This window comes from Mercenaria mercenaria, chromosome 9 (assembly GCF_021730395.1).
Source record: "Mercenaria mercenaria strain notata chromosome 9, MADL_Memer_1, whole genome shotgun sequence".
NCBI lineage: Eukaryota > Metazoa > Mollusca > Bivalvia > Venerida > Veneridae > Mercenaria > Mercenaria mercenaria.
In genome coordinates, this window is record NC_069369.1 from 40,717,585 (window position 1) to 40,744,639 (window position 27,055).

General features: G+C 36.8%; 1 protein-coding gene across 1 annotated transcript in view; it reads right to left on the reverse strand.

Moving 5' to 3' along the window:
• The window catches only part of LOC123546977 (protein MAK16 homolog), a 47,130-nt gene that overhangs the window by 3,021 nt on the left and 17,054 nt on the right, over positions 1 to 27,055 (reverse strand). The window contains exons 4-7 of the mRNA XM_045333686.2: positions 25,314 to 25,446; positions 24,125 to 24,208; positions 17,818 to 17,947; positions 5,734 to 5,883 (exon numbers count right to left, since the gene is read on the reverse strand). Coding sequence (XP_045189621.1) covers positions 5,734 to 5,883; positions 17,818 to 17,947; positions 24,125 to 24,208; positions 25,314 to 25,446 — 497 coding nt within the window. The remainder of the gene's footprint in view (positions 1 to 5,733; positions 5,884 to 17,817; positions 17,948 to 24,124; positions 24,209 to 25,313; positions 25,447 to 27,055) is intronic.

The window sequence follows — 27,055 nt, forward strand, 5'->3', positions numbered from 1 at the left end:
CGCGAGTGTTTATTTTGAATACACGTGTTTATCGTGGACATAGTTGACTGATAAGAGGAAGGATTAAATGTCTCCGGGTCCCCAGTGACGCACAGGCAATTATCATGCCGGGTCCTTTGAGCGTCTTTTGAAAACCTCCCGGACCCGGGCTCCTAAGACTATCGGGTATCGATTTTTTTCTTGAATTTTTTTTCTTTCGAGGGGGAATTTTTCTATACTTGGGGGGAAAAAAACATACTATTTTGAGGGGGGAATGGGGCCGAATTTCGGCCCCAAAAATCGGCAAACGAGGGCCCTGCGAGTCAACCATGTACCAAGACTTGTATCACTGGCATCAGTATTTTTGGGGCCTGGACCAATTTGGCTAGTTATCGAACTTGGCTGAGGACTTATTGGCAAACACATTTTGTCCAAGTTTGGTGAAGATCTGATGAGAAATGATCGACTTGGAGCGTGGATAAGATTTGTGACAGACAGACAGACAGACAGACACACACACACAGACAGGAATAAATCAATATGTCTTCCACTACAGTCGTGTGGGAGACTAACCAAGGTGCTCATCTTCCCTTTACTATATGACCTTGAATACATGTAAGAAACACTAGATAATGAATGGCAGCAACTGTGTTTAGTACAGAAACATAAAACATGTCAAGAACCCCCATCTGAACAAGTTTGAGAAAGGACGTTACAAGGACACTAAAGACTAAGTTTAACAAAGTTCTGCCAAGCAATTCACGGGTAAAATTCATTTAGTGATATTCCTGTTTCCAACTCTAGTGTCCTCTTAAAAGGGCCAAGTGCCCCCATTTGAAGAAATTAAAGAGGACTTCATAAGAATGTTACAAAGTTTGATGAAGATCCATCTAGTAGTTAGTCCATCTTGAGAAGAAGCTGTTTCAAGGTATTTCTGTTTTTAATCTCTAGCCGCCCCTTAAATGAGCCAAGTGCTTCCTTATGAACAAACTAAGAGGGGACCTTCAAGCAGGTCGTAAGAAGACGTTTTTCAAAGGTATTTTAATTTTTAGGCCTAGCAGCTCCTAAGGTCATACTACAATAAATAGTATTCCCTATATATTCTATATAAAACTGACATTTTTTAAAGAGCTACCAAACACAGCCATAGCTAGACCCATTTCAAACAAGAGGACCATGATGGTCCTGAATCGCTCACCTCTTCCCACATGACCCAGTTTTGAGTATGACGTCGTTTTTTCTATTATTTGACATAGTGACCTAGTTTTTGAGCTCATGTAACCCAGTTTTGAACTTGACCTAGATATTATCAAGATAAAAATTCTGATCAATTTTCATGAAGATCCATTGAAAAATATGGTCTCTAGAGAGGTCACGAGGTTTTTCTATTATTTGACCTATTGACTTAGTTTTCGAAGGTACGTGACCCTGTTTTGAACTTTACCTAGATATCATCAAGGTGAACATTCTCACTAATTTTCATGAAGATCTCATGAAAAATATGGCCTCTAGAGAGGTCACAAGGTTTTTCTATTTTTATACCTACTGGCCTAGTTTTGAAAATGACCTAGATATCATTAAGGTGAACATTCAGATCAATTTTCATGAAGATCCATTGAAAAATATGGCCTCTACAGAGGTCAAAAGATTTTAATAATTTTAGACCTACTGACCTAGTTTTTGACCGCAGTTGACCCAGTTTCAAATCTGACCTAGATATCATCAAGATGAACATTCAGACCAACTTTCATACAGATCCCATGAAAAGTATGGCCTCTAGAGAGGTCACAAGGTTTTTTTATTATTTGACCTACTGACCTAGTTTTTTAAGGCATGTGACCCAGTTTCAAACTTGACCTAGATATCATCAAGGTGAACATTCTGACCACTTTTCATGAAGATCCATCCAAGGGCATGGCCTCTAGAGAGGTTACAAGGTTTTTCTATTTCAAGACCTACTGACCTAGTTTTTGACCACAGTTGACCCAGTTTCAAACTTGACCTATATATCATCAAGATAAACATTCAGACCAACTTTCATACAGATCCCATGAAAAATATGGCCTCTAGAGAGGTCACGTTTTTTCATTATTTGACCTACTGACCTACTTTTTGATGGCATGTGACCCACTTTCGAACCTGACCTAGATATCATCAAGATGAACATTCTGACCAATTTTTATGCAGATCCATATATAAGTATGGCCTCTAGAGAGGTCACAATGTTTTTCTATTTTTAGACCTACTGACCTAGTTTTTGACCGCACATGACTCTGTTTCAAGCTTGACCTAGATATCATCAAGATGAACATTCAGACCAACTTTCATACAGATCCCATGAAAAAAATGGCTTTTAGAGAGGTCACAAGGTTTTTCTATTATTTGACCTACTGACCTAGTTTTTGAAGGCACGTGACCCACTTTCGAACTTGACCTAGATATCATCAAGATGAACATTCAGACCAATTTTCATACAGATCCCATGAAAAATATGGCCTCTAGAGAGGTCACAAGGTTTTTCTATTATTTGACCTACTGACCTAGTTTTTGAGGGCTGGTGACCCACTTTCAAACTTGACCTAGATATCATCAAGGTGAACATTCTGACCAATTTTCATGAAGATCTCATGAAAAATATGGCCTCTAGAGAGGTCACAAGGTTTTTCTATAACTTGACCTACTGACCTAGTTTTTGACCGCACGTGACCCAGTTTCGAACTTGACCTAGATATCATCAAGATGAACATTCAGACCAACTTTCATACAGATCCCATGAAAAATATGGCCTTTAGAGAGGTCACAAGGTTTTTCTAGTATTTGACCTACTGACCTAGTTTTTGAAGGCACGTGACCCAGTTTCGTACTTGACCTAGATATCATCAAGATGAACATTCTGACCAATTTTCATGAAGATCTTGTGAAATATATGGCCTCTAGAGAGGTCACAAGGTTTTTCTATTTTTAGACCTACTGACCTAGTTTTTGAAGGCACGTGACCCAGTTTCGAACTTGACCTAGATATCATCAAGATGAACATTCTGACCAACTTTCATAAAGATCCCACAAAAAATGTGACCTCTAGAGTGGTCACAAGCAAATGTTTACGGACGGACGCACGGTTGGACGACAAACGCTGCATGATCACAAAAGCTCACCTTGTCACTATGTGACAGGTGAGCTAAAAACAAATCCTTACCCAATTTTAAAGAGATATGATAAAACTGATATAAAATGAAGAGAAAAGTAGGGATCATGTATCTTCTAAGAGAGATTTCTCTTGTCACATTTGCTTACTGTAAAATCACATAAAAATCACACTGCTGTGACCTGGAAGTACTACTCATACTAAAATTGAGTTTCACTTCACCAAATAAAACCTCTCCCATTTTTTCTACCAAAATATCAAAAATACATCCACAACGAAATTTAAACAAAACAAGAGGACCATGATGGTCCTGAATCGCTCACCTGTCCCCACATGACCCAGTTTTAAACCGAGTATGATGTCGTTTTTTTCTATTATTTGACAGTGTGACCTAGTTTTTGAGCTCATGTGACCCAGTGTTGAATCTGACCTAGATATCATCAAAATAAATAAAATTCTAACCAATTTTCATGAAGATCCACTGAAAAATATGGCCTCTAGAGATGTCACAAGATTTTTTATCATTTGACCTACTGACCTAGTTATTGATGGCACGTGACCCAGTTTCAAACTGACCTAGATATCATCAAGGTGAACATTCCGACCAATTTTCATGAAGATCCATTCAAAAGTATGGCCTCTACAGAGGTCACAAGGTTTTTCTATTTTTAGACCTACTGACCTAGTTTTTGATGCAGTTGACCCAGTTTCAAACCTGACCTAGATATAATCAAGATGAACATTCAGACCAATTTTCATAAAGATCCCATAAAAAATATGGCTTCTAGAGAGGTCACAAGGCTTTTTTGTTATTTGACCTACTGACCTAGTTATTAAAAACAAGTGACCAAGTTTTGAACAAGACCTAGATATCATCAAGGTGAACATTCTGACTTACTTTCATGAAGATCCATTGAAAAGTATGGTCTCTAGAGAGGTCACAAGGTTTTTCTATTTTTAGACCTACTGACCTAGTTTTTGACCGCAGTCGAACCAGTTTCGAACTTGACCTAGATATCATAAAGATAAAAATTCTGACCAATTTTCATACAGATCCCCTGAAAAATATGGCCTCTAGAGAGGTCACAAGGTTTTTTTGTTATCTGACCTACTGACCTAGTTATTGATGGCATGTGACCCAGTTTCAAACTTGACCTAGATATCATCTAGGTGAACATTCTGACCAATTTTTATGAAGATCCATTCACAAGTATGGCCTCTAGAGAGGTCACAAGGTTTTTCTATTTTTAGACCTACTGACCTAGTTTTTGACCGCAGTTGACCCAGTTTCGAATCTGACCTAGATATCATCAAGGTGAACATTCTGACCAATTTTCATGAAGATTCATTCACAAGTATATCCTCTAGAGAGGTCACAAGGTTTTTCTATTTTTAGACCTACTGACCTAGTTTTCGACCGCAGTTGACCCAGTTTCGAACTTGACCTAGATATCATCAAGATGAACATTCTGACCAACTTTCATACAGATCCCATGAAAAATATGGCCTCTAGAGAGGTCACAAGGTTTTTTTATTATTTGACCTACTGACCTAGTTTTTGATGGCAGGTGACCCAGTTTCGAACTTGACCTAGATATCATCAAGGTGAACATTCTGAATAACTTTCATGAAGATCCATTGAAAAATATGGCCTCTAGAGAGGTCACAAGGTTTTTCTATTTTTAGACCTACTGACGTAGTTTTTGATCGCAGTTGACCCAGTTTCAAACTTGACCTAGATATCATCAAGATAAACATTCTGACCAATTTTCATAAAGATCCCATGAAAAATGTGACCTCTAGAGTGGTCACAAGCAAAAGTTTACGCACGCACGGACGGACGACGGACACTGCATGATCACAAAAGCTCACATTGTCACTTTGCGACATGTGAGCTAAAAAGCTTTAGTTTAGACCTCTGTGGCCATGCCAACTGAAAACTTAGTGTTCAAAAACCTGTCCACCATTACGCGACTAGACCAAATGGCTCCCACACTGGTTCCTTTACTATAGTTAGGCCTAAAACGGGCCAAACATCCCCATTTCATAAATTTTGAGAGAGGACATGATAAAGTTGCTACAGGCCAAGTTTGATGATGATCCATTGTGCAATTCATAAGCATGAAGCATTGTGAGAAGTTTCAATCTGATACACAGAAGTACCTGAGATACAGCTTGATATTTATTTAACACAAAATTTTAACGTTTAAAAATTGCCAAAATTTTTAACACATTTAACTCCCCTAAAAATTATCTAACTTTATCATTTCAGTTGGTATGATAACTAAGAAGCATTGTGCGAAGTTTCAATCCACTGCATACAATGATTACTGAGACATGACCTTGCACATTAAACTTTAACCAAGGTGAGATGCCAATTATGACAGGGATGCCTTGTGGAGTACAGCAGCTCTCACTAATCAAGCTCAAAAGTTAAATAAACAATCTGATAAAACGGCTAGTCCCTGCCATCATCTCAGTAAGAAAAAAGACACATTCAAAAAAAAAAAAAAATATTTAAAAGAGTCTGTCCAGCCTTTTATTTAAGCACTTTGCTTTTTTTTAGTTTAATAAAGATAATCTATAAAATTTGTTGAAACAAGTCATACTGATTCTTCCTCCATGTCCTCCTCGACTTCGTCCTCAGAATCTTCATCCATCTCTCCATCTTCTTTCTCTGATTCACTCTCACTCTCCACTTCTTCTCCTTCTACCACCTTGTCAAAAGCTTTCTGTGGGAAGTTGTATATATCCTTGTACTGTAACAAAAATGTCATGAATTACTACAACTTTATACGCTCGAGATTGTTTTCAATAAAAAATATTTGACTCCTACTGCTTAACAAGCAGATATTGTACAGCGCTCGACTATTTCGATGCTGGATAGTGAAACTGGGCACATTTGAGGAAAATGGAGCTGTCAGTGGAGTGTTTAATAACTCCAATGGTGGATGAAGATATTGCACAATAGCTTGAGTCTGTGTCAAAATATTAAGTAATAAGAGGGGTGAAAATAAAGTGTATCAAAACACTATATAACACGGCTACTAAACGCTAGCGCCACCACCAAATTGTGGTGATAAGGAAAAGAGCTATCGACATTTCCGTGGTGCAGCTATCGCCCGTTTCTATTTGTAAACACGTGAGTAAAATCTATATTTTATCTTATATTTTTATTGATAGAACTTTTTTCGAAAATCGGAGGATGTAGTTCCGTGTAACAACACTTTTACTACAGGTTGGCTGTTATTTGATTAAAATATTTTGCAAATTGTGGTGCCAGGAGCTTTTCTCCCGAATCTGACTGTGGCATATTTTCATATCGGCCCGTATTCGAACACCATTCTGATAAATGGACACACTATAAGAACATACCTGCGCATGCAAATGGTGTTGAAATGAATTACACGTATTCCCATACATAAAGGAATTACGAAAAACACAGTAAAAAGTTAAAACACGACTATTTTCGAAAGTGGTAGCGTTGTCACTCAAGTGGTGGCGCTATACTGTAGTGATGGCGCTGTTGTATATGAATATATTCAATTTTAATATATGAAAATGTCTGTCTGCAAGCCACGGACATTTCTACAATAATCAATGGTATCAACCTATCCCACACTATACTAAAATTACGTTACTTAACAAAATACATACATAAAATAATCTACATATATATGGATTCAGATTGTACATCTAAGCTCTACTGATTAATCATATTAATCGATTGGAATTGAAAATGTACTGTATTCACTTTTCAGAAAGAATTGTGAAAGTAAGGTCTTTTGTTTACAATGACATGCAAACGACGTATAAAACAAAGGAAAGTAACTTTCAGAATATTAATATAAAAATAAATTCTACACTATCTTCGAATTATTGCCTGGACAAAGATCTTCGTTTGAAATAAAGGTGTTGCTACTATTTTTCTTGACCCGAATTTAAAGTACACTTATGTTTGTATTTAAGTACAATATTTAAAGGTTAGAAATAATTCTACATTAACATTTTAAAGTAACTTGACATGAACAACCAAGATGGCGTCACGAAATTGGGGTTGGTCACATTATTTACTCGTATAGACGATATACTGCTACAGAGGTCTAAATTGCATTAAAATCATTAAATACACACATATACAATTGTAAAAATGCATTTAATTTATAAAATTATAAAATCAAATGTTCTGGAACTAACCATGAAAACTAGTCAATTTTTGTGCACATTTTGCGGAAAAGTTGTGTATCCAAGCTGAAAAAAAATTATATCCTCATATCTTTGAATATGTCCTTCAGGTGCTCCACTTATAAACAAAAGAACTCCACTGAGTTTTATGCTATTTGCTCAGTAATTTCATTAGTAAATTATAACTTTCTATATTTTACACCCTAAAAAGTTGAAACCTGCCTGCAGTATGAGGGTCGTTAAAAAAATTCAAAGTATATGTAAGTTTACTTTGTCCATATTTCTGAGACTTTACATCCTCACATATTAAGAGTTTTGAGTGATGTGTTCATTTCTTAGTAATTTTGCATTGTTTGTATTTTAATTTTATGAAATGTTTACAATCTTTTCAATCTGTGTCCTAGTTCAAATATGTTTGCTACTGTTTGAATAACCCTCAATGTCAAATCTTCACTGACTTGCATGGAAATCTCATGGAAAGTGTGGATCTTAGGCCATTCTAAATTAATGTATGTTTAATGTAATTGATAAAGTACATTTTCTTGATTTTCTGTTGCCCACCCCCACCGGCCCAAGAAATATAGAGTCAGTTTAGATGAGGATTTCTGTATTTGAACATGCAAGGGTCATAAAACATAATGTAATATACCCAAAATCAGCTATGTTTGGGTTCCCTTTCTGTTCATAGGACTGGGAGAGTTTTACGATAAACATATATTTGGAATTGCATAGCCCCTTGTTACTGGATTTATTTGCAACAAAAAATATTGAAATTTATAATTTACTAATGAAATTACAGAGCAAATAGCATAAAACTCAGTGGATAAGTTCTTTTGTTCATAGGTGGAGCACCTGAAGGACATATTCAAAGATATGAGGATATAAATTGTTTTCAGTTTGGATACATAACTTTTCCGCAAAATGTGCACAAAAAATGACTTGTTTTCATGGTGAGTTTCAGAACTTTTGATTTTATAATTTTATAAATTAAATGCATTTTTACAATGGTATATGTGTGTATTAAATGATTAAAATGCATCTTTAGACCTCTGTAGCAGCATGTCGTCTATAGAAGTAAATAATGTGACCAACCTCAATTTCGTGACGCCATCTTGGTTGTCCATGTCAAGTTACCTTAAAGAGAATGTTTCATAAAAGTAAATAAACTATGATCGTGTTTTTCTTTCTTTAATAACATAATTCCTTGCAGGAAAATTATCAGTTAGAGAATATTGTGTTTGTTTTGTTCCGAACGCGTCAGCAGTTCGTATTATTGAATGTCGTAACAGCGCCACCACTACTGTATAGCGCCACCACTAGAGTTACAGCGCCACCACTTTTAAAAATCCTGGTATATTTCTTCTAACCCGAGATTCTATTATTCATGGTGTGTGCGCATATAATTATTTATCATTTCTGCACCATTTGCATGCGCAGGTATGTTCTTACAGTGTGTCTATTCATCGGAATGGTGTTCGAATACTGGCCCATATGAAAATGTGCCACAGTCAGATTCGGGAGAAAAGCTCCTGACACCACAATTTGCATAATATTTTAATGAAATAACAGCCAACCTGTAGTAAAAGTGTTGTTACACGGAACTACATTCTCCGATTTTCGAAAAAAGTTCTATCAATAAAAACATAAGATAAAATATTGATTTTACTCACGTGTTTACAAATAGAAACGGGCGATAGCTGCACCACGGAAATGTCGATAGCTCTTTTCCTTATCACCATAATTTGGTGGTGGCGCTAGCGTTTAGTAGCCGTGTATAAGTATAATTATAAGCAAAAAGGGGACATAATTCGAAGAATATTGGTGCAAAAGCATAAACCTTGTGTCATATGATGTGGGACAACTACTTGAACACTGAATCAATTCATTTAGTAAAAACTGAAAAATAGTGAGAATGCATCAAAATTAACATTAAATTCTATGTAAAAGGGGTCATAATTCATGAAAAATTGGTGCCAGAGTTATGCACCTTGTGTCATATGATGTGGGTGATAAGGTGAAACAAGTATTTTAAGTTTGAATCAAATCCATTTCGTAATAACCGAGATAGAATGAAAGTGCATCAAAACTTTAACCTGAAATTCTAAGTAAAAACGGGGGATAATTCATAAAATATTGGTACAAGAGTTATGGCCCTTCTGTCATATGATATTTTAAGTCTGAATAAAATCCATTTAGTAATAACAGAAACAGAGTGAAAGTTGACCAAAACTTTAACCTGAAAGTCTAAGTAAAAAGGGGGCATAATTCATCGAAAATTGGTTCCAAGGTTATGGACCCTGTATTATATGATGTGGGTGATGATGTGAAACAACTATTTTAAATTTGAATCAAATCCAGTTCGTAATAACGAGACAGAGTGAAAGTGTACCAAAACTTTAACCTGAAATTCTAGGTCAAAAGGGGGGATAATTCATGAAATATTGGCGCAGGAGCTATTGCCCTTGTGCCATATGATGAGGAATAATTATTTTAAGTTTGAAACAAATCCATCAAGTAATTATAGAGATAACAAGAAAGTGCATTAAAACTTTAACCAAAGTGCAGACGCGGAATAATGCAGACGCCGGGTCGAGTAGGACAGCTCTCCATACTTCGAATAGTCAAGCTAAAAATACCACAAATTAAGGCCATAAATCCAGTGAAAATCAATGCCAATGATATAAATAACTAGGCTTAGTGTAGAAGTAGCACAGAATCTGACAAATCAAAGGTCTTAACTCTGCTGAAAATCACTGAACCAGAACATGTTGATGACATGCACAACTAAACTGATCACTCGTGAAGTCTGATGAATTTCTGCCAAAACTTTGTGACAGACAGATAGACATCACTAGATCAGTATGTCTCCCCAATATTAACATGTGGCAGACACAATTAATCATAAAATGTTAATAAGAGGGTTATGATGACCTAATATTGCTCACCTGTTGAACTTGGCAATGGAATCATCAAGATAAACATTCTGACCAAGTTTCATGAAGATAGGGTCATAAATGTGGCCTCTACAGTGTTAACAGGCTTTACCTTTAATTTGAGCCGGTACTTACTTTTTGATCCCACATAACCCAGTTTCGAACTTGGCCTAGGAATCATCAAGATAAACATTCTGACCAAGTTTTATGAAGATAGGGTTAAAGGGGTATAAATGTGGCCTCAAGTGTTAACAAGCTTTTCCTCTGACTTGACCGGGTGATCTGGTTTTTTACCCCACATGACCCAGTTTTGAACTTGGCACAGGAATCATCAAGAAAAACATTCAGACCAAGTTTCATGATGATAGTCATAAATGTGGCCTCTAAGGTATAAACAAGCTTTACTTTGATTTGACCTGGTGACCTAGTTTTTTAACACATATGACCCAGTTTCGAACTTGGCCTAAAGATCATCAAGATAAACATTCTGTGTAAGTTTATATCAAAGCATAATTGAAACCTCTTTATGGTTGAAAGGGCCAAAATAGAAAATTTTGCCCCTTTCAGGTGAGGTAACTCTACAAACGATGATGGAATCCAGCAGGTTTTCAAAGGAACCTAGATCTTATTGTGACTCAAGTTGTGTGTAAGTGAGGTTAAAATAAAATGTAAAATGTCACTTCTATCGTGTTCACAAGGTAAAAACAAGAGCTCACAGAACACGAAATGCCCCCTTGATGCATTCAGTAACTGCACAAGGAACAGAAATTATTTGAGCACTGTGCACTGGATAATTGATGTACCGACCTCGAATCAATTATTATGGGTCATTTACCAGTCATAGGTGACCTCTGTATCAAATGTGATTTTAAACCAAAGCATTCTCTGGTTATTTGGCAAATATAAGTTCTACTGTTCTGCATTAATGAGAACTTGACCTTTGACATACTGACCTCAAAATCTATAAGGTCATCTGCTGGTCATGACCAACCTCCCTAAAAGATTTCGTGATCCAAAGCAGAAGCATTCTCATGTTATCGTCCGGAAACAGTTGAACTGTTTCTGGTCACACTGACCTTGACCTTTGACCCACTGACCTCAAAATCAATAGGGGTCATTTGCTGCCATGACCAACCTTCCTTTCAACTGTCATGATCCTAGACTTAAGCATTCTTGAGTTATCATCCAGAAACCGTTTTAACTGTTCCGGGTCAATGTAACTTTGACCTTTGACCTGCTAACCTCAAAATCATTAGAGGTCATCTGCTGGTCATGAACAAGCTCCCTATCAACTGATCCTAGGCCCAAGGGTTCTCAAGCTATCATCAGGAATCCATTTAGCTGTTCTGGTCATTGTGACCTTGACCTTTGACCTACTGACCTCAAAATCAAAAGGGATCATCTGCTGGTCATGACCAACCTCCCTATTAACTTTCATGATCCTAGACCCAAGCATTCTTGACTTATCATCTGGAAACCGACCAACCAAATCTGCAAAACAATATACCCCTCCTTCGTAGGGGACATAATTAACAAATTTTGGCCATTGAATCTGACAGATTCATCATGGAATCCAAGATCAATAGTTGTTAAAGATATTTTGCAAGTTAAAAAGAGTTCCGAACAATCAGATTTCATAACAAAAGGACCATGATGGTCCTGAATCGCTCACCTGTCCCCACATGACCAAGTTTTGAGTATGACGTCATTTTTATGCTCCCGAAGGGAGGCATATAGTTTTTGAACCGTCTCTCCGTCTGTCGGTCTGTCAGTCTGTCGGTCTGTCAGTCTGTCCGCAATTTTCGTGTCCGGTCCATATCTTTGTCAATGATGGATGGATTTTCAAATAACTTGGCATGAATGTGTACCACAGTAAGACGACGTGTCGCGCGCAAGACCCAGGTCCGTAGCTCAAAGGTCAAGGTCACACTTAGACATTAAAGGATAGTGCATTGATGGGCGTGTCCGGTCCATATCTTTGTCATCCATGGATGGATTTTCAAATAACTTGGCATGAATGTGTACCACAGTAAGACGACGTGTCACGCGCAAAACCCAGATCCGTAGCTCAAAGGTCAAGGTCACACTTAGATGTTAAAGGTCATTTTTCATGATAGTGCATTGATGGGCGTGTCCGGTCCATATCTTTGTCATTCATGGATTTTAAAATAACTACGCATGAATGTGTGACACAGTAAGACGACGTGTCGCGCGCAAGACCCAGCTCCGTAGGTCAAAGGTCCTAAACTCTAACATCGGCCATAACTATTCATTCAAAGTACCATCGGGGGCATGTGTCATCCTATGGAGACAGCTCTTGTTTTCTATTCTTTGACATAGTGACCTAGTTTTTGAGCTCATGTGACCCAGTTTTGAACTTGACCTAGATATCATCAAGATAAAAATTCTGACCAATTTTCATGAAGATCCATTGAAAAATATGGCCTCTAGTGAGGTCACAAGGTTTTTCTATTATTTGACCTAATGACCTAGTTTTTGAAGGCATGTGACCCAGTTTTAAACTTGATCTAGATATCATCAAAGTGAACATTCTCACCAACTTTCATTAATATCCCATGAAAAACATGGCCTCTAGAGAGGTCACAAGGTTTTCTATTTTTAGACCTACTGACCTAGTTTTTGACCGCACTTGACCCAGTTTCAAATCTGACCTTGATATCATCAAGTTGAACGTTCTCACAAATTTTCATGAAGATCTCATGAAAAGTATGGCCTCTAGAGAGGTCACAAGGTTTTTCTATTTTTAGACCTACTGAACTAGTTTTTGACCGCACGTGACCCAGTTTCGAACTTGACCTAGATATCATCAAGGTGAACATTCTGACCAATTTTCATGAAGATCCGTTGACAAATATGGCCTCTAGAGAGGTCACAAGGTTTTTCTATTTTTAGACCTACTGATCTAGTTTTTGACCGCATGTGACCCAGTTTTAAACTTGACCTACATATCATCAAGATGAATATTCAGACAAACTTTCATACAGATCCCATGACAAATATGGCCTCTAGAGAGATCACAAGGTTTTTCTATTTTTAGACCTACTGATCTAGTTTTTGACCGCATGTGACCCAGTTTCTAACTTGACCTACATATCATCAAGATGAATATTCAGACCAACTTTCACATAGATCCCATGAAAAATATGGCCTCTAGAGAGGTCACAAGGTTTTCCTATTATCTGACCTACTGACCTAGTTTTTGACCGCACATGATCCAGTTTCGAACTTGACCTAGATATCATCAAGGTGAAAGTTCTGACCAATTTTCATGAAGATCCATTGAAAAATATGGCCTCTAGGGAGGTCACAAGGTTTTTCTACTTTTAGATCTACTGACCTAGTTTTTAGCCGCACGTGACCCAGTTTCGAACTTGACCTAGATATCATCAAGATGAACATTCTGTTCAACTTTCATAAAGATCCCATGAACAAGAGCTGTCACAGGAGACAGCGCGCTCGACTATTTCGATGCTGGATAGTGAAACTGGGCACATCTGAGGAAACTAAAGCTGTCACTTGAGTGTTTAATGACTCCACTTGTGGATGAAGATATTGCACAATAGACTGAGTCTATGTCAAAAATATCAACTTAAAGTAATAAGAGAGGTAAAGATAAAATGTATCAAAACACTATATAAGTATATCCTAAGCAAAAAGGGGTATAATTCATTAAATATTGGTGCCAGAGTTATGCAGCTTGTGTCATATAGTGTAGGTGATGATGTTGAACAACTATTTTAAGTTTGAATCAAATCCATTCAGTAATAACAGAGACAGAGTGAAAGTGAATCAAAACTTTAACCTAAAATTCTAAGTAAAAAGGGGGAATAATTAATGAAAAATTGGTGTCAGAGTTATGCACCTTACTCATATGGTGTGGGTGATGATGTTGAGCAACTATTTTAAGTTTGAATCAAATCCATTCAGTAATAACAGAGACAGAGTGAAAGTGCATCAAAACTTTAACCTAAACTTCTTAGTAAAAAGGGGAAATAATTCATGAAAAATTGGTCCCATAGTTATGCTGCACCTTGTGTCATATGATAAGGGTAATGATGTTGAACAATTGTTTAAGTTTGAATCAGATCCATTCAGTAAAAACAGAGATAGAGTGAAAATGCATAAAACTTTAACCTGAAATTCTAAGTAAAAAGGGGAATAATTCACGAAATATTGTGCCAGAGTTATGCATCTTGTGTCATATGATGTGGGTGATGATGCTGAACAACTATTTTAAGTTTGAATCAAATCCGTTCAGTAATAACAGAGGTAGAGTGAAAGTGCACCAAAACTTTAACCTGAAATTCTAAGTAAAAAGGGGGAATAATTCATGAAACAAGGAGCTGCGTTCAATAAACGCTTGATGCCCCCGGTGGCATCCTTGTCGATACAAAGCAACCCAAGTCCAAAACGAGGTCAAGGTCAAACTGAGGTCAGGTGATGTTTGAAGATGAGGAATGGTCACAGGTTACATCTGTATTAGTATCAATTCATTCTTGTAAGCGGTATTAATGCTAGACGAAACGGTCCCATTTGGTTAACCAAGAGATGGCCCATATAAAGCAACCTAAGTCCAATATGAGGTCAAGGTCAAGGTCAAACTGAGGTCAGGTGATGTCTGAAGATGAGGAATGGTCACACGTTACATCTGTATTAGTATCAATTCATTCTTGTAAGCGGTATTGATGCTAGACGAAACGGTCCCATTTGGTTAACCAAGAGATGGCCCATATAAAGCAACCTAAGTCCAAAATGAGTTCAAGGTCAAGGTCAAACTGAGGTCAGGTGATGTCGGAAGATGAGGAATGGTCACAGGTTACATCTGCATTAGTATCAAGTCATTCTAGTAAGGGGTATTGATGCTAGACGAAACGGTCCCATTTGGTAAACCTTGTACGGACGGACAGGACGATCACTATATGCCTCCCACATCAGTAGATGCCCGGGGAATAAAAATGGTGCCAGAGTTATGCACCTTGTGTCATATGATGTGGGTGATGATGTTGAACAACTATTTTAAGTTTGAATCAAATCCATTCAGTAATAACAGAGATAGAGTGAAAGTGCACCAAAACTTTAACCTGAAATTCTAAGTAAAAAGGGGGAATAATTCATGAAAAAATGGTGCCAGAGTTATGCACCTTGTGACATATGATGTTGGTGATGATGTTGAACAACTATTTTTAGTTTGAATCAAATCCATTCAGTAATAACAGAGATAGAGTGAAAGTGCACCAAAACTTTAACCTAAAATTCTAAGTAAAAAGGGGGAATAATTAATGAAAAATTGGTGTCAGAGTTATGCACCTTACTCATATGGTGTGGGTGATGATGTTGAACAACTATTTTAAGTTTGAATCAAATCCATTCAGTAATAACAGAGACAGAGTGAAAGTGCATCAAAACTTTAACCTAAACTTCTTAGTAAAAAGGGGAAATAATTCATGAAAAATTGGTCCCAGAGTTATGCTGCACCTTGTGTCATATGATAAGGGTAATGATGTTGAACAATTGTTTAAGTTTGAATCAGTTTCATTCAGTAAAAACAGAGATAGAGTGAAAATGCATAAAACTTTAACCTGAAATTCTAAGTAAAAAGGGGAATAATTCACGAAATATTGTGCCAGAGTTATGCATCTTGTGTCATATGATGTGGGTGATGATGCTGAACAACTATTTTAAGTTTGAATCAAATCCTTTCAGTAATAACAGAGGTAGAGTGAAAGTGCACCAAAACTTTAACCTGAAATTCTAAGTAAAAAGGGGGAATAATTCATGAAACAAGGAGCTGCGTTCAATAAACGCTTGATGCCCCCGGTGTCATCCTTGTCGATACAAAGCAACCCAAGTCCAAAACGAGGTCAAGGTCAAACTGAGGTCAGGTGATGTTTGAAGATGAGGAATGGTCACAGGTTACATCTGTATTAGTATCAATTCATTCTTGTAAGCGGTATTAATGCTAGACGAAACGGTCCCATTTGGTTAACCAAGAGATGGCCCATATAAAGCAACCTAAGTCCAAAATGAGTTCAAGGTCAAGGTCAAACTGAGGTCAGGTGATGTTTGAAGATGAGGAATGGTCACACGTTACATCTGTATTAGTATCAATTCATTCTTGTAAGCGGTATTGATGCTAGACGAAACGGTCCCATTTGGTTAACCAAGAGATGGCCCATATAAAGCAACCTAAGTCCAAAATGAGTTCAAGGTCAAGGTCAAACTGAGGTCAGGTGATGTCGGAAGATGAGGAATGGTCACAGGTTACATCTGCATTAGTATCAAGTCATTCTAGTAAGGGGTATTGATGCTAGACGAAACGGTCCCATTTGGTAAACCTCGTACGGACGGACAGGACGATCACTATATGCCTCCCACATCAGTAGATGCCCGGGGAATAAAAATGGTGCCAGAGTTATGCACCTTGTGTCATATGATGTGGGTGATGATGTTGAACAACTATTTTAAGTTTGAATCAAATCCATTCAGTAATAACAGAGATAGAGTGAAAGTGCACCAAAACTTTAACCTGAAATTCTAAGTAAAAAGGGGGAATAATTCATGAAAAAATGGTGCCAGAGTTATGCACCTTGTGACATATGATGTTGGTGATGATGTTGAACAACTATTTTTAGTTTGAATCAAATCCATTCAGTAATAACAGAGATAGAGTGAAAGTGCATCAAAACTTTAACCTGAAAATCTAAGTGAAAAGGGGGGATAATTCATGAAATATTGGTGCCAGAGTTATGGCCCTTATGTCAGATGAGGTGGATGATGATGAGGAATAAGTATTTCAAGTTTGAATCAAATCCATCTAGTAATTACAGAGATAAGTTGAAAAAAGAGAAAGTGCACCAAAACTTTAACCAAGGTGGGGACGCGGAAAGACGCCGACGCCGACACCGGGGCGAGTAGGATAGCTCTCCTTATACTTTGTATAGTCGAGCTAAAAATGTGACCTTTAGAGTGGTCACAAGCAAAAGTTTACAGACGCACAGACGACGGACGCCGAGCGATAACAAAAGCTTACCTTGTCACTTCGTGACTGGTGAGTTAAAAATTTAATAATACATATACAAAACAAGAACTAAACCTTATTTTTCTCAAAAAATGAATGTCTCCCCTCACTAACAATGCAACAGGGGAGGAACTGTTACACAGGACTAGGTTATGGAGGATATGATACAGAGTTACGATGCTGCTGCTACAGTTTGTCTAGATAACGTTACAGCATATGAAGGATAATAATTGCTGGCAGTGGTTTGTTCGCAACAGAATTGGTGAAATATGTATCTTTTTTTAGCAAAAATATAAATTGTATTTCTAGATCAATAGTATGTATGTCATTTGAGACACGGCTTAACTTGTGAAACACAATAAATAGCGTTTTATGACAAATCCAAAATTTTGATATAAAAGTTTAGTCTCCACACAAATGTTGCTCAAGACAGTGTCTTTCTCAAAATGATTACTACTACCCTTTTTGGGAATATACTAAGCTTCACCACTGACAGATGGGATCACTTATTGGGATCAATGTATCTGAATACTAACTGTTCCTTGTTTTAATCGTTCCAGTAGTTCCTTCTCTATTGCTGTGTCTAACTGGGCTGCAACAAGCGCCTTCTCTTCACGTCTCCTCTCTCGCCGCTCCACTTTTCTACTAAGGGGAACTAACTTTTTCCTGAAATAAAAATATGTCCAAACACATTCAATGTATTAATAATTACTAATAATTTTTCATCAGACCCACACTTTAAAAACTGTGAAATCCTTAAAATTCATTAGGACTCATTTTCCTGGATTTCTTGGTTGAGTCAATCCCTGAAATTTAATCCCAATATACAAATCCACATTCATTTTACGTTCAAAAATTGAAATCTACCAATTCATATCCTCAAGATATAGCCATTAAATATACCAAGAAACTGTGTGTCCTTGAAATGGATTGCAGAGTATGCAATAAACTCTTACGTATTTACTACTGCAGCGGTTCTGACTATACAATACATTTCAGCCATATAATAATGGCTGATCCTTTTAAGTTTTCCTTGAATTTTCGGTAGTTCCAACTTTTGTGTACAACAACTGTAAATAAGAAGATGGTTATGATGGCCCTATATTGCTCACCTACCTGACACATGACTAGGCACATAATTTTTTCATGGTTTCCTCTACACAATACTATATACCTAATTTCTAAGCTCCAGGCATTCATATTATGAAAAATTACATTTTTGAAGTTTTTCATTTGCAAATCAAGTGAATGCCAGGGTAAGACTTATTCTGAATCCATGCATGATTTGAACAAAATTTATAGAGGACTACTACTACACAAAGCTTCAACTTAGGGCAATAAAGTTTTAGATAAGAAGATTTTTACTGTAATTCTATGCCAAACTTGGCCAATTCTGAACCTAAGGGAATTATCCAAACAAACTTGGACAGTAGAGGACCACTACACAATACCACAAATCTAAGCTCAGTGCATTACAGTTCTTGACAAGAAGATCTGCAAATTTTTTGTTAAGTCTATGTAAAGCAAGGTGGCCAGAATGACACTAGATCACACATCTAAGCTTCACAGATTGCTTGAACAATTTTGGGAAAGGGTCAAACATGTAAATTAACTGTGAAATTATTTTGTAACTGGGACAGTGGTTTCTGATAAATATATCTTTTTAAAGTATCCACTATATGCACATAGGAAAAACTGTACAAATATATAAAACAGTGACTAACCAATCTGGTGGCCAAGTAATAATAATTTAATAATAATTTGAACAAACTTGGTATATGGTCATTGAAGGAACAATTCTGTGATAAACTTTAAAGTAGATTTCATAGACATTCTAACCATGTTTCATGTAAACAAGAGGACCATGATGGTCCTGAATCGCTCACCTCTTCCCACATGACCAAGTTTTGAGTATGACGTCGTTTTTTCTATTATTTGACATAGTGACCTAGTTTTTGAGCTCATGTGACCCAGTTTTGAACTTGACCTAGATATTATCAAGATAAAAATTCTGACCAATTTTCATGAAGATCCATTGAAAAATATGGTCTCTAGAGAGGTCACAAGGTTTTTCTATTATTTGACCTATTGACCTAGTTTTCGAAGGTACGTGACCCTGTTTTGAATTTTAACTAGATATCATCAAGGTGAACATTCTCACTAATTTTCATGAAGATCTCATGAAAAATATGGCCTCTAGAGAGGTCACAAGGTTTTTCTATTTTTATACCTACTGGCCTAGTTTTTGACCGCACATGACCCAGTTTCGAAACTGACCTAGATATCATCAAGATGAACATTCAGATCAATTTTCATGAAGATCCATTGAAAAATATGGCCTCTAGAGAGGTCAAAGATTTTTCTAATTTTAGACCTACTGACCTAGTTTTTGACCGCAGTTGACCCAGTTTCAAACTTGACCTAGATATCATCAAGATGAACATTCAGACCAACTTTCATACAGATCCCATGAAAAGTATGGCCTCTAGAGAGGTCACAAGGTTTTTTTATTATTTGACCTACTGACCTAGTTTTTAAAGGCACGTGACCCAGTTTCAAACTTGACCTAGATATCATCAAGGTGAACATTCTTACCAATTTTCATGAAGATCCATTCAAGGGTATGGCCTCTAGAGAGGTCACAAGGTTTTTCTATTTTTAGACCTACTGACCTAGTTTTTGACCGCACATGACTCTGTTTCGAACTTGACCTAGATATCATCAAGATAAGCATTCAGACCAACTTTCATACAGATCCCATGAAAAATATGGCCTCTAGAGAGGTCACAAGGTTTTTCTATTATTTGACCTACTGACCTAGTTTTTAAAGGCACGTGACCCACTTTCGAACTTGACCTAGATATCATCAAGGTGAACATTCTGACCAATTTTCATGAAGATCTCATGAAATATATGGCCTCTAGAGAGGTCACAAGGTTTTTCTATTTTTAGACCTACTGACCTAGTTTTTGACCGCACGTGACCCAGTTTTGAACTTGACCTAGATATCATCAAGATGAACATTCAGACTAACTTTCATACAGATCCCATGAAAAATATGGCCTTTAGAGAGGTCACAAGGTTTTTCTATTATTTGACCTACTGACCTAGTTTTTGAAGGCACGTGACCCAGTTTCGAACTTGACCTAGATATCATCAAGATAAACATTCAGACCAACTTTCATACAGATCCCATGAAAAATATGGCCTTTAGAGAGGTCACAAGGTTTTTCTATTATTTGACCTACTGACCTAGTTTTTGACGGCACGTGACCCAGTTTCGAACTTGACCTAGATATCATCAAGGTGAACGTTCTAACCAATTTTCATGAAGATCTTTTGAAATATATGGCCTCTAGAGAGGTCACAAGGTTTTTCTATTTTTAGACCTACTGACCTAGTTTTTGATGGCACGTGACCCAGTTTCGAACTTGACCTAGATATCATCAAGATGAACATTCTGACCAACTTTCATAAAGATCCCATGAAAAATGTGACCTCTAGAGTGGTCACAAGCAAAAGTTTACGGACGCACGGACGCACGGACGGACGACGGACGACGGACGCTGCGCGATCACAAAAGCTCACCTTGTCACTTTGTGACAGGTGAGCTAAAAAGACAGACTATTTCACCAAGCTGTTTTCCAAAGACAGACTATTCACCAAACTGTTTTCCAAAGACAGACTATTCACCAAGCTGTTTTCCAAAGACAGACTATTTCACCAAACTGTTTTCCAAAGACAGACTATTCACCAAACTGTTTTCTAAAGACAGACTATTCACCCAGCTGTTTTCCAAAGACAGACTATTCACCAAACTGTTTTCCAAAGACAGACTATTCACCAAGCTGTTTTCCAAAGACAGACTATTCACCAAGCTGTTTTCCAAAGACAGACTATTCACCAAGCTGTTTTCCAAAGACAGACTATTCACCAAACTGTTTTCCAAAGACAGACTATTCACCTAACTGTTTCCAAAGACAGACTATTCACCAAGCTGTTTTCCAAAGACAGACTATTCACCAAGCTGTTTTCCAAAGACTTGACCTAGTGACCGAGTTTTTTGCCCAGTGACAAAGATACAACTTTATCCTAGTTTTTAAACAGAAAAAACATTCTGATCAAGTAACATGAAGATTAGGTAGAAAATATGGTCATTTCATAACCCCGAAGAAACATGTTAAGTTTCAATTCCATATCTGCATTAGTTTTGGAGATAGTAACTTGCATGTAAAACTTTAACCAGAATTTTCTAAGTCCAAAAGGGGGCATAATTTGCCCAAAATACATGTTAAGAGTTATGGAACTTGACCCAGTGAGGTTGGTAACTGACCTAGAAAAAGAATAAATAAGTTTCAAAGCTATATGCCTTTTGGTAATAGCTGTATGTACTTGCACGCAAAACTTTAACCAGGATTTTCTAAGTCCAAAAAGGGGCATAATTTGCCCAAAATACATGTCAGAGTTATGGGACTTGATTCTATCAACTAGTTTTATAATCCCGAAGACACATGTGAAGTTTCAATTTAATATCTGCATTAGTTTTGCAGATAGTAACTTGCATGTAAAACTTTAACCAGGATTTTCTAAGTCCAAAAGGGGGCATAATTTGCTCAAAATACATGTCAGAGTTATGGGACTTGACACAGTGAGGTAGATGATTGATCTAGAAAAAGAAAAAATAAGTTTCAAATCAATATGCCTTTTAGTAATAGCTGTATGTACTTGCACGCAAAACTTTAACCAGGATTTTCTTAGTCCAAAAGGGGGCATAATTTGCTCAAAATACATGTCAGAGTTATGGGACTTGACCCAGTGAGGTAGATAATTGATCTAGAAAAAGAAAAAATAAGTTTCAAATCAATATGCCTTTTAGTAATAGCTGTATGTACTTGCATGCAAAACTTTAACCAGAATTTTCTAAGTCCAAAAGGGGGCATAATTTGGCCAAAATACATGTCAGAGTTATGGGACTTGACCCAGTGAGGTAGGTAATTGATCTAGAAAAAGAAAAAATAAGTTTCAAATCTATATGCCTTTTAGTAATAGCTGTATGTATTTGCACGCAAAACTTTAACCAAAATTTTCTAAGTACAAAAGGGGGCATAATTTGGCCAAAATGAAGGTCAGAGTTATGGGACTTGGTGCTATCAACTAGTTTTATAACCCCGAAGACACATGTGAAGTTTCAATTCAATATCTGTATTAGTTTTGGAGATAGCAACTTGCATGTAAAACTTTAACCAGAATTTTCTAAGTCCAAAAGGGGGCATAATTTGCTCAAAATACATGTTAGAGTTATGGAACTTGACCCAGTGAGGTTGGTAATTGACCTAGAAAAAGAATAAATAAGTTTCAAAGCTATATGCCTTTAAATGACAGCTGTATGTACTTGCATGCAAAAACTTAACCAAGGTGTGACGCCGACGCCGACGCCAGGGTGAGTAGAATAGCTAGACTATTCTTCGAATAGTCGAGCTAAAAATCAAACAGAAAATGTGGCCTGTAGAATGTTAACTAGGTTTTTCTATTATTTGACCTAGAGACCTAGTTTTTCACCTTAGGTAACCCACGTTTACTCTTCACCTAGATTTCATAAAGACAAACTTTCTAATAAGGTTTCATAAAAGTGATATAGAAAATGTGGCCTCTATAAAAGGTTTTCCTATTCACCTAGTGACCTAGTTTTTGACCTTAGATGACCCAGTAACAATATGTACAAGATTTTATTCAGGGTCATATTCTGACCAAGATTCATTAAATTTTGGCAAAAATTATGACCTCGAAAGTGTTTACAATAGTTGACAACACACACCTGGTGGCCCATGATGACAGAAAACAGACACAGGTGATCAAAATGGTTCACCTTGTGCACTTAATGCTCAGGTGATTTAAGAAGTCTAAAGAATTTCAGTATTGGGACAAATGTATGGCAATGTCTATTTTAAGATTTTGGATCTACAATGTCAATCAATATGGACACCAGATAAAGTTTCCACATTCACAGAGCTTTGTTAATGTTTATATAATCTATCAAAAATAAAATGATACCATCTAATTAGACTTCAAATATGACCGAAAGTCGTGTATCATACTGGCTTACTTTCCCCTTCAGAACAGGTGTCCTTACTCATAAAATGCATCTTTTTATCCTAAAGTAGCATGACAACATTCACAAGTTCAAGGAAATTTCCAGTCTAGGCTGTTTTTAACATTTCAACAGCAGGCTGTGTTTGGCACTGCTTAATTTGATTCCATTACGGAATGGAACAATTCATTTTAATGAAATCCAATTTTAACCGTGTATAGACTCTTCTTACTATGTACAGTCATCTCATTTATTTATCCCAGTTACAATCAAGCAAAGACAGTCAGTAGCGCAGTGGTTAGCAGGTTGGACTACAATGCCAGCGGTCCAGGTTCGATTCCCAGTTGTGGCTGATATCCTGACTAGCGTTTAGCGCTGGGTGATTTTCTTAGTCTTAGACTGGTACAGTTTCCAACAGTATCGGCCTAGAATGGATGCTGGGAAGGTAAATATGACACGGCTGGAAATAAGTTGTTCCATCCATTCCTGGTGGGGACTTTTGATAACTACGCACGTTAAACAAGAAACTTAAAACATATGTAAGTGAAAAACAAATTAAGTTTAAAGTTTAAACGCAGGAAAACTTGTTGTATAATCGATTTTATGCAGATAATACATGTAGTCTTTGATGGCTAAATAGTTAAATCTGATCTGTGATAGCTTTGTTTAACCAGATATTTTGTAAAAGGTCATCAATCAAACAAAGTATGGACTCAAGGCAGCTGGAGCACTAGTTCATCAGTTTTTATACTTACTGTCTTTTCAGGGTAAGTCTTCTAATGCGGATCAGATACTGTGTAATCTTTGTAAATCTCTGCTTACATTTGTGTTTAACAAATCTGAAATTACACAATTAATATATATCTTATGTTTTCACAAACAATAAATTTCATTCCATATCTTTGTAATTGATATACATGTACATAGGACAAACAGCTACAAATGGAACAAGAGCTCCGCCAAGCGGGGCAATATACGCCTGAAGGGTTACATCAGAGGATTGGAGTAAAATTTAAAGAACTTTACTGTTGAAGCCAAAAGGTCAGGAACAACAAAGGGAAGAAATTGAAAAAGACAATCTAAGTCCACAAAAAATATCCTTACCAGGTAAAGGTATGTCAAAATACACCTAAAAACTGGAGGTACCATCTATGTTGTACCACAGGAAGTGGTCTCGGTTTTTCCCTACGGCCAATAACAAAGAAGTTTCAAAATAAGCTATTTATAGTAACATAAAAGGGAAATAATTCAATTTTTTTTTATTGTAAGTGAACAAAAAGAGGATCTGCCAAATGAAAATAAGAGCACTGCAATGCAGCGCAATATGCACAAAGCAAAGTCAAATATGACCTTTGACCCCTAAGTGTGACCTTGACCTTGAAGCGAGTCATCTGAAACATGTGCTCTGCACATCGTCTCAGTGTGGTGAACATTTTGTGCCAAGTTTCTTTGAAATTCTCCAAGCAGTTCAAGAGTTAAAGAGTGGACACGAAACAAACTGATATGACCTTTGACCCCTAAGTGTGACCTTGACCTTGAAGCCAGACATCCAAAACATACGCTCTGCATGTTGTCTCGGTATGGTGAACATTTGTGTCAAGTTTCTTTGAAATCCTTCAAGGGGTTTAAGAGTTACAGAGCGGACACGAAATTGCTAATGGACGGACGGACAGATGGACACCGGGGCTATAACATAATATGTCCCTTCAGGCATATAAAAAGGTGATTTATGTGCTGCCATCTTTTGTTTTAAGTTTAAAGGTTATTCAAATTTACAAATGGCTTGTGAATCAAGATATTCAGTTTTCATGAAAGGGAGATATCAGAAAATTTACTTGAATTCAATGAAATTATTCTTTTGCAAATGAATAAAGTTTACTGTCAACTTGGCCTGACTGTATACCTACTATTATCAAAGAAGTTTTATATTTAAGAAGATCTTACTTTGGCCAGTACATCAACTGTTCATCTATCTGTTTGAGAGCTTTTTCATAGCTATTTGATAATTTTACTTTCTCCCAGAGGCGACGTGGAAATGCAGCCCTCTCAACTACCTTCATGTACAAGAAACACACACCTGTAGAAATATAGTTAAAGCATTACACACTATGACTGTCAAAATAACCAAGCCTTTAGACACTAAGAAATGTCAAGACTTATAGGGGTGACTATTGAGGCCAATTTTGACTATTGCAATACTATTGATATTGCTGAAAGACTACTGCGATACTATTTTATTGCAGGTTACTACTGCGACACTATTGCAATAGTTATTGGCCACCATTATACAGTAAAACTACCAACTGGCATTGTTACAGAGTGTAAGACACAGCACTGTTCATAATTGCTGTTAATACACATTTAAATTTTTATATAACTGAAATGGACAGAAATAAATCTGACTATCTCAAATGATTTTGTTTGTTTGTTTTGGGTTTAACGCCGTTTTTCAACAGTATTTCAGTCATGTAACGGCGGGCAGTTAACCTAACCAGTGTTCCTGGATTCTGTACCAGTACAAACCTGTTCTCCGCAAGTAACTGCCAACTTCCCCACATGAATTATCAGAGGTGGAGGACCAATGATTTCAGACACAAAGTCGTTTATCAAATAGTCACGGAGAACATACGCCCCGCCCGAGGATCGAACTCGCGACCCAGGGGTCCGTAGACCAACGCTCTTACCTACTGAGCTAAGCGGGCGGGCTTTATCTCAAATGAGTCAGCCATTTTGTTGCGAATGTCAACGTGTTTAATAACCCAACACGTTGAAAAAGACGAAAATTGACGGAATGGACTAAGGTATACCAGCACTAAATGAAGGGCCCTACCGAACAGTTTGCTGTATCATACAAGTAGCCTACTTTCTCCATGTCCATAGTACTTTTTCTCATTTAAGATTAACAGGTTATTTAAATATATTTAATCAAAGTTTCTAAGAAATGAAGATAAGAGAACTAAATTTATTCATTTCCTCCCAGACTTCTCAGTCCTTTATGGTAGTTTAAGTCCGTGATGTTAATTATTGTAGTGGAGACGTAAACATTTTCCCAGTTGGCTCTATTTCTTGGGTTATAAATTATTAGTTATTTCTATATTTACTAAAATTTCAAAACTATCGAAACCATCGATTGTTGAAGTAACTACGGCGACTGTTACTGTGAAATCATTAACATTCGTGGGAGACTAATTTTCGTGGATTACGAATGAAATTTCCACGAAATTTAATCCCAACGAACAAGTAAAATTCCTATTCATTTTATGTTCAAAAGTGGAAATCCACGAATTCATATCCTCACGAAATTGCAGTTTTGATCAAAACCATGAAATTTCATGCCCACGAAATTAAATGATTTTACAGTATTGGATTGTGACTTTTCTATCGATGCATACTATCGGGACACTCAGGATCACAATGCATTCATATTTCTAAGTATCGTTACACCCCTATTAACTTAGCCTGTAGACACTAAGAAATGTCAAGACATAACTTAGCCTTCAGACACTAAAAATGTCAAGATTTAATTCAGCTTTTAGATACTAAGAAATGTCAAGACTTAACTTAGCCTAAAGTAACTAAGAAATGTCAAAATTTAACTTAGCTTTAAGACATTAAAAAATGTCAAAATTTAACTTAGCCTTCAGACTCTAAGAAATGTCAAGACTTCACTTAGCCTGAAGTAACTA